This window comes from Tiliqua scincoides, chromosome 13 (assembly GCF_035046505.1).
Source record: "Tiliqua scincoides isolate rTilSci1 chromosome 13, rTilSci1.hap2, whole genome shotgun sequence".
In the NCBI taxonomy this organism is placed as follows: domain Eukaryota; kingdom Metazoa; phylum Chordata; class Lepidosauria; order Squamata; family Scincidae; genus Tiliqua; species Tiliqua scincoides.
In genome coordinates, this window is record NC_089833.1 from 16,093,370 (window position 1) to 16,102,577 (window position 9,208).

Here is a 9,208-nt window from a genome sequence, read left to right on the forward strand (position 1 = left end):
AAAAAAAAGGAAGGGGGGGTCGGGGTGTGAAAATGGGACTGAAGATCAGAACAGCCACATGACAAGGTGCTGGCTTTTCTCATTTAGTTTGCTGCCCTGTAGGGTCAATCCCACAGGGGCTTCTGCAGAAACACGCACAACACCCCAGCACTGCAGGTCTGCACCTGCTTGTCAAGACTACCAACCGTGTTTCCCCCACCCCATCTAGTTTCCTGCAGCCTAGCTGAAGCATCCCCCCCTTGTCATTCAATACCCACCCACCCTCGCCCCAGATATGTGCTCTTAAATCTAAACACAGCAAAACCGTTCAGATTTCCGTCCCTCCCCGCAACGGCCACAGAGAGGGCTGCTGCCCCTCCGAGTTTTGCACCAAAAGGTTAATAGCTTTCCCCAACCCATCCCCCCTCATTCCCTGCCCCCCCCCAACAGAATTCGGTGCCCCAATGAAGACAAACATGTGGCTGTCAGTGTCTCTTGGAGGTGATGATTACGCTGGATGCTGCGGCAATGCTCTCCCCATGGCCCTCTCGGGGATGTAATGCGGCAGAGTGGCCCGCAGGCGTAGCCAGGCACAGGTCCCTGGAAATTTCCTCCCCGCACATGGCCTGCGCTTATTTGTTAAGGGACAGCGACTGCATTCTTTTGCCTGCCACACTGGCTTCATCTTTCGCTGGTGGGTGGAAAAAAAGAACCAGAGTTAAAGGTTAGCAGGCCCCCAAAACAATTTTGTCTATACACTGGACCCTCCTTCTCTGGTGGTTTGGCACCTGTGAGGCCACCTCTCTTACCTTTCCGCTCCTCCTCTTTCTTTTTGGCCGCCTCTTCCCTCTGTTTCCGGATGATGGCTAGTCGGGCAAGATCTGCCTTGGCCTGTTCTGTTTTCCCCGCCAGGTGCATCTTCATGTACCTCTCTTTCGCTTTCTGTTTTTCAATTTCTTCTCTGTTTGGGCAGAGGAATCGAAGGACAGAACGGAAAGTTTTTAGGTAGAAGAAGAGGAAAAAGCAAGGGGGGTTGGAAGAGGCAAAGCTGCAAAGTGCTTGGAACAAAGGCTATTTACTGAATCCCACACACACCTGGGGGCATTTTGGCCTCATCCTGTCTCAAGGACATTAAAAGGTCCTTAACGCTTACAAACTGGAGCTTCAAAAGCACAAGCGTCTTTCGAAACTAGTGCATGTAGATTTTATTTTCCACATTTCTGTACTGCCCTTCCTCCAAGGAGCTCAGGGTTCCTTCCCTCCTTCTGTCTGTACAACCACCCTGTGAGGTAGGTGAAGCTGAGAGAGAGTGACTGGCCCCAGGTCACCCACGAAGCTTCGTGGCTGAGAGGGGATTTGAACCTGGAGCTTCCAACCCTAAGTCCAACAAACCACTACCCCATCCTGGCTCTCAGCTGAAAGGAAACATATAAAGCAGGCGTGAGCCTTTCAAGGCAGTTGTTCGTAAAATATCACTACTGCCCTGTTTGGGTTTGTGTGGCCTTTACGAGCCACCAGCACTCAGCTCCCTAGGCATTCCTGTGAAGCCTGTGCCAAACACTCACAAAGGGAAAGGGGGAGGTGTGGCAGGTCTCACGGCAGGTGTGGGAAGCCCTTGCCAGGCTGCAGTTCCCTAAGCCATTAACTGGCCAAGATGCTGCTACTCAGAGCTGCTTTGTTCAGGACAGCTGCACTGGAACCCAGAGGGCAGCAGGATTCAGGCCATCTCCCCTGGAAAAAGGCATTGCCACTCCCACTGATATTTCTGCCACAATTCTGTGGACCACCTCAAAAAGCACACCATGTGGAAGAGGGTTTGAGCATCACTGCGTTAAAGGGAAGGCAAATTCTTACCGCTCTCTCCGCGACAGTTCCCTGGGGCTCTCCATGTCTATCTGAGTAACTTTTTTGGCTGTCTGTGCAACGCGATTGGGATTCTCTATGTCTATCATGCCTTCCACTCCTTTGTGCTTTGGCTGGAATGAAAAAAAAAAGGACAGGGGCCTGTTAGTAGCAACGGTGCAGACAGCGTGGATAACAAGCGTCCACTGTGAAGTGCTACTGGTGCTAATAATTTCAATGAAGACTCAACAATTGGGTGTAGCGCCTGTTGACTGTCTTCTTCCATGAGACCAGAAAGGGTTTTTTTTTGGTACCTGGTAGTCTTCGTCGTCCTCCTCTTCACTCTCATCTGAGTCTAGCGATTTCTTCTCCTTTTTGGGATCTCCTGTTGCCCCATCACCTCCTTCCTCTTGTGCTTCCTCCTCCTCCTGCGAACATTTAAGAGACACCATGCAAAGATCTGCCTCCTCCCATGAGACACTGGGCACCCGCTCAGGTCTTTAGCAGAGGATCTGCTTCCACCAGCAGTTACATGGTTGGCGAATACGTGGTTTGGGTGGAAGAAAGATGGGGTCAGTCCCTGACGTCTCTCAAATGGCTGGGAAAAACTCCTGCCTAGAACCCTGGAGAACTGCTCCCAGTCAGTGTCGAACAATTCATGGAATGCCAAAAGCTGCCTGGATTCATCTGGCTGAGCATCAGCCGTGACGTCTGGTAGCTGCAGACCAGGGTTTCAGATGGGGGACGGCACTGCCTGCTTTTTGGCAAACAGCAGTTCTAAGTAACAAAAACGTCACCACTGCCACACTGCAGGAGGAAAGCAGAGGGCTTACCAAAGGCCACCTTGCGAGTCTGTGGCCCAGCGCTGACTCCAGGTAGCTGCTCACAAACAGTCAAAACCTGCAGGTGATGGGAGGGGTCAAGGCATCCAGGAGGGTGCTTACCTTGGCCTTCTGTTTCTCCGCTTGGAGCTGGGCATCAATCTCCTCGGGGCTTGTGTATTGCCGCGCCCGGCCCTTGTGGCCTCCTTTCCTACCTGAAAGGGAACAGCCCGGTTAGCAAGTTTTCTTAGTCAATCCTCACTGCCACTGATCCTTCTTCTCCATCGACTGCAGCCATCTGGCCAACATGGGGTTCCCACGGTTAGGGGCCAGAATACCTCACCCAGCTCACAAGGGAGCCCCCTCTTCCACCTGGAAAATGCTTTATGTCAGCCTTGTAAGTCCACAAAAGTTCCCAGAGTATAAGGATTTGTAGTAATGCAATTAACACACAGACACAAACACACATAGACACGTCTGTGTCAAATAAAAGACTTGCAAGGAAAAGAATTCCTGCTCCCCTCCCTGGCCAGGTCATCTATGGCCACAGGGAGGACAGGTGAGGAGCTGTTTACATGCCCGCCCAAGGTGGGGGGTGAGGCAGGTCAAGGTCCCTTGGACTGAATCGGAGTCTTACAAAATGAGCACTTGGCTGGAGAAGTGACTGCAGTGCTGAGAAAGGAAAGGATGACAGGAAAAGCAGAAAGATTTACACAACAGCCTGACAGTTTAAAAGCAAATTTGGATGTCATCCAGCTGCGGGCGGGGGGGGGGGGGGAGAGAAGCATGACTGGGGTGCATCATGAGCAGAGCTTGCATCAAAACTACTCATTAAGGAGCTGCTATGGCTCTGATTGGCGGGCAGCTCTTCCAGTCCAGCTCGGGAAGCATAGATGCTCGCAGACAGTTAAAACCAGGCCCACGTGGGATTGCCACATGGGAAAAGCAATGGCAGACATATGCCTTCAGTGGGAGCCTCTCTTAAAGGGCTGCTCCACTGTGCCTCTCTCTTGCCACTAATTGAGAAAATGTGAGCCAAACGTTCTTTAATTCTTTAGTTCTTCCATTAAACCCACCTTTTCAGGCTTGACTGTTCTCCACAAAAGCCACCAGCCAACATAGCTCTAAAGAGCATTGGAAAAATTAGGAGGCTAGGCCTATCTGTGGCTGCTAGGTATGAAAGCTACATGGAGCCTCCATATCCAGGGGTAGCCTATCTGTGTGTTGGTAACCTTCAGTCTTGGAAGACTATGGTATCGCACTCTGGATGGTGGTTCTGGCACAGCGTCTAGTGTGGCTGAAAAGGCCGATTCGGGAGTGACAATCCCTTCCACACCGGGAGCAAGTGCAGTCTGTCCCTGCTCTGTCTCCCTGGCTATGGGCCTTCCTTCTTTGCCTCAGACTGTTGGCCAAGTGTCTCTTCAAACTGGGAAAGGCCATGCTGCACAGCCTGCCTCCAAGCGGACTGCTCAGAGGCCAGGGTTTCCCACCTGTTGAGGTCCACTCCTAAGGCCTTCAGATCCCTCTTGCAGATGTCCTTATATTGCAGCTGTGGTCTACCTGTCATTGTCCTTACGTTCCAGGTTCCCAGCTTTAGGGCAGGAGTGGTTCTGGAACAGCATCTAGTGTGGCTGAAAAGGCCGATTCAGGAGTGACAATCCCTTCCACATCGGGAGCAAGTGCAGTCTGTCCCTGGCCTGTCTCCCTGGCTATGGGCCTTCCTTCTTTGCCTCAGACTGTTGGCCAAGTGTCTCTTCAAACTGGGAAAGGCCATGCTGCACAGCCTGCCTCCAAGCGGGCCGCTCAGAGGCCAGGGTTTCCCACTTGTTGAGGTCCACTCCTAAGGCCTTCAGATCCCTCTTGCAGATGTCCTTGTATCGCAGCTGTGGTCTACCTGTAGGGCGCTTTCCTTGCACGAGTTCTCCATAGAGGAGATCCTTTGGGATCCGGCCATCATCCATTCTCACGACATTACCACCTATGGGGTTCATAGCCTACCTATGAACCCCAAATGCTGCTGCTTCATGGTCTGGAGGCATTTGGCAGGCTGCTGCTGGGCGAGATGGCCCTTGAGTCTTCTCAACCCTCACAAAACCCCCTTCCCAAAAACACATACATTTTAACAAGCTGCCTCGCTCACATATAACCTTCCAGATCTGGTGCTGACAGTGAGCCAGGCAGTTTCATGCTCCTTTTGAGGTGTTGCCGCTTCTCGTGGACAAACCTAATTGTGTTTCCCTTCCTTTCACACACTCAGAGAGGATCTCAGGACGTGATGCTGGGAAACTCCGAAAGGCATGCTGGCAGCATCCCTTGGAAAGGGGCCAGGCTGGGTGGGGCACAGCTGTGGCCTGGAGGGCTTGCGCTCACTCCCCCCCTCCTTACAAGCCTTCACCCACTCTGCCGAACAGTGTCAAGACAGCCTCCTTCTTTGGGTGGGACGTGCCCAGTCATGCCTTTTGCCAAAAGGCAAACCAAACTGAAACTCTCTTCTGCGCGCACCGCATTCCCTGGCCACAGGCTTTGGGGCCCCAGTTCACACCGGCAGGAATTCCATCTCACAGGCACCTCCTTCGCCTTCCCAACCGAGACCTGGTTTTTCACCGCATGCCACAGGCGCAAGTGTCTGATTTGGGGTACACAGCTTGGGTTCAGAGCATAAAAATGAGCCCTGCTTCAGTCCATATAAGTTTGCCAAAACTCCAACCTGCATGTTCAGAACGGCGTGAAAGCACTTCGGCTGAGGCACGTGGCTGCTCCCTCCTCCCTAAGCACCACAGTGGTTCAGACCATAAGCTACATGCTGGCAGCTACCAGGAAAAATCCACACTCAGCTATACTAAACGGTCCCTGGCCAAGTCCATCTCTCAGCTCCTGATCCATCCCTCTTCCCACCCATTTTAAACCTCCCTCCAGAAAAAAAAAACTGTCTGGTTTTTTTTTCTTCTTGTTTACTATTGCTTTCCTCTTCATAAGAACATAAGAGCCCTGCTGAATCAGGCCAAGGGCCCATCTAGTCCTGGTTGCTGGATGGCTTCCCTTTCGTTGACAGAGCCATACTGTCAAAATAGGAAATCCCTGCAGCGTCAACAGTACTTCCTCAACACACTCTGGCCTTTCCATTCTGCAGGCCTCCACTTCCAAATCCATTCTGCTTCGAGGTGGTATCTGAGCAGTTCATTGGACTGAGAAGCGGAGGTGTCAAGAAAATGACGAGATGGTGTCCCTCAACCTGCAAGCTTCCCACATGTGTGGGAGGGGGCACTTGCAAGCAAACACACACACACACAAACAACATAACTATCCCAGGTCAGGCGTCTCTGTGCATGCATTATTCAGAGAGGACTCTATCACCCCAGAAGCTATGGAGCTGCTCCAAGACACAAACAGCAGATGACTTGGGAAAAGTGCTCCTAGAACATATCAGCTGATGAGGGGTCACGAGAACATAAGAACTAATCAGACCACGTCATCCAGCCTCCAGTTGTTAACCAGATGCTTTCAGTGTGATACAGTCCAACCCCCTTTTTGCCCCCAGCGCCTAGGACTCAAGATCACATAATTAACTGCTCCCGCGGCCCCCTCCCAACACACTCCCTGTACCTAGAAAACTGGATGTTCAGGAGACAGATTCTCATCTCGCATTTGCCCTGACACGCTGGCTTTCTGGATGAAGCTATTTTTGGTGCACTGATGCCTCTTTAAAACATTTCCATCCAGCTTTCTGCAACCAAGTCTCCAGAGTGCCCAACACACCCAAATAGAAAGACACAAATGATAAAATCTAAATGGCAACAAACTAAAAATCTATCCAGCTGCACAGTGCAACAGCAGCAAGTGCGACAATGTAACTGGAGGGAGCTGGGGGGGTGCTTGTGTCTAGAAAATGAGATAGACTTTTGCACCTAGAAGACGAAAGGGTGTGTGTCAGGCTAATATCCCCCTGGAAGGAAGTCCATCAGCGAGGTATCACAAGAGAGGAGGTATCACTGCTGCTCACTACCTATCGCACCACAAGCAGAGGCAACTGGGAGGAAGGCTTCAGATGGTCATCTGAAGGAACAGGTAGGGCCAGAGTGGTCCCACTTCAGGCCCTACTCTCAGACCACTTACAGGCAAAGTGTCAGAGGAGGACTGGGGCAGATTCAAATTCCTATCCAGTCATGAAACTCACTGGAAGATCTTTGGCTGCTTTTGCTTAGCTTGACTCACTCCACAGGATTGTTCCGAGGATAAAAGGGGATGAGAGAAACTATGTATGGCACCCTACGGGTAAGTGTAAGAAATCTGTGCCCAGAAACCGACCTGGAGATCTCTTAAGTATCCAACCACGTTAAAGTCCTCTACTTCCCACTATGACCTGTGTAGAATTGGTGGGAAATGATACAGCCCAGGGACGCTTTTGCCCCTGCTGCCTGACGAGAAGACCAAGACCCTGAATTACCTTCCATGGAAGTTTCACATCCCATCACCAGCCACCTGGTTCTTCTTCCAGCTGGGGATGACAAGGATCAGCCCTGGGGGCTTCTGTATACTGAACATGTGGTCTGCCACTGAGCTACAGCCTTGTGCCAATGTGGACCAGCCCAGGATCCATCCAGTGCAGTATTACCCACGCCAGTGTTTCTCAACCAGTGGTACAGGTATCACCAGTGGTATTTGAAGTGATGTCTGGTGGTACTCACAGGGCCCCTGGACACCTGTCATCCAACAGCCAGAACAGGAACACGACACATCAAACAGTGGTAGGAGGCTCAGCTAGTGGGCAGAGCTTCAAGGCATGCTTTTCCATACATGGAAAAAACCCTCCCACGCACCCTGAGCCTCTCACTGTGTTTGTCACATCGCATCTGGTCTCCAAAACCAAGAGGGAACTGGTGATGACGTCATCACCAGTTAGTTTCAGTGGTACTTCGAACAGGTGGCCCATGTGAAAATGTGCAGCATAGGAAATACTGAGAAACCTACGCCAACCAACAGCTACTTTCCAGGGTTTGGGATAAGGGTCTTTGCCAGTCTTACCTGCAGATACCAGGAATTGTACCTGGGTCTCTCAGCACTCAAAGCATGGGCTCCACCACTGACTGCCCCCTACCAACACACAACACAACCCAACACACATGGATACCGCCTCTTACTGAGTCATAAGAACATAAGAACAGCCCCACTGGGTCAGGCCAAAGGCCATCTAGTCCAGCTTCCTGCATCTCACAGTGGCCCACCAGAGGCCTCAGGGTGTACACAAGACCACAAGGGACCCACGTCCTGTTGCCACTCCCTTGCAGACAGTCAGTCTCAGGCAGCCGGTCTCATTAATAGCCTACACCAACCGGCAAACGCTCCCCGGGATTCGAGGCAAGGCTTCTTCGCCAGCCCTGGCTGATCTCATGTGAACCATGTGCTCTACAACCCTGGCATATGGCAATTGGTTGTAAAGGCAGGACATTTGCTCAGCACTGCCCACACAAACTGGCAATGACACTCCAGGCAAAGGGGCTTTGCCAGCTGGGCTGAGGGGGTGGAGGGGGCTACCAGGGGCCTTTCTGCTTGGCAGAGTGGCCAGTTGAGGCCGTTTCCACTTGGAAGCCTCCTTCTCTCTCTGCAACACCCCCTCCCAGTTGTCTGATGCAACTCAGGAAGGACGCCTCGAGGACCTCCTGGCTGGCTGGCCCTGAAGGGGGCGCCCCTCCCTCTCCCCCACAGCATCCCTGGACTGGATTATAGCAGGGGGGGCTGAACCAAACCCCCCACCCCAGCAGCCACAGAAGGTGAACCAGGATCGAACTGGATTATTAGCTCCTGATTACAGGAAGGGGGTGCTCAGCCTAACCCCCCCAAAGGTGCCATAGACTAGATTATAGGAGAAAGATGGGAGCCCAGCTTAACCCCCCCAAAGGGACCACAGACTATATGGGAGGGGAGCTCAGCCTAACCTGCCCAAATGGGTCACAATTTACAAGGGGGGTTCAGCCTAACCTGCCGAAAGGGGTCATCGACTAATTATAGGAGGGGGAAAGGAGGACGATTCAGCCTAACCCCCCCCCAAAGGGGCCATAGACTAGATTAGAGAAGGGGGGAGGAAGGGGGCTCAGTCTAATCCCTGCAAAGGTGCCACAGACTATAGGAGGGGGGCTCAGCCTAACCCCCCCAAAGGGCCATAGATTAGCTTACAGGAGAGGGGAGAAAGATGGGGGGCTCAGCCCCCCCCAAAGGGGCCATGGACAAGATTATAGGAGGGGGGACTCAGCCTAGCCCCTCCAAAGGGGCCACAGACTACACAGGAGGGGGGAGGAAGGGGGCCAGCCCCCCAATGGTGCCACACACTACAGGAGGGGGAGGAAGGGGTCAGCCTCCCCACCCCCAAGGGGGCCATGGACGGGGAGGGGCTCAGCCCCCCAGGAGCCCCAGGTTAAGGGAGGGGAGGAGGGGGCCCAGCCCCCCGGCCCACTCACCTCCCTTGGGCATGGCGACGCGGCTGCGGGCTCTGCGCTCCCCCCGGCGGTGCTGGGCTCGCGCTCTGCCCCCGCTCCACACCTCACTTCCGCCCCCTCCTGGGCGAGCCCGGC

The 9,208-nt window shown here is 53.0% G+C and overlaps 1 protein-coding gene across 1 annotated transcript; it reads right to left on the reverse strand.

Moving 5' to 3' along the window:
* Nucleotides 1-254: 254 nt before the first annotated feature.
* Nucleotides 255-9,208, reverse strand: PDAP1 (PDGFA associated protein 1). The gene is made up of 6 exons (XM_066640335.1): nt 9,095-9,208; nt 2,766-2,857; nt 2,136-2,249; nt 1,834-1,955; nt 789-940; nt 255-670 (listed from the first exon to the last, which is right to left on the reverse strand). The coding sequence occupies exons 1-6, from the start codon at nt 9,105-9,107 to the stop codon at nt 612-614; spliced, it is 552 nt and encodes a 183-aa protein (XP_066496432.1). The 5' UTR covers nt 9,108-9,208; the 3' UTR covers nt 255-611.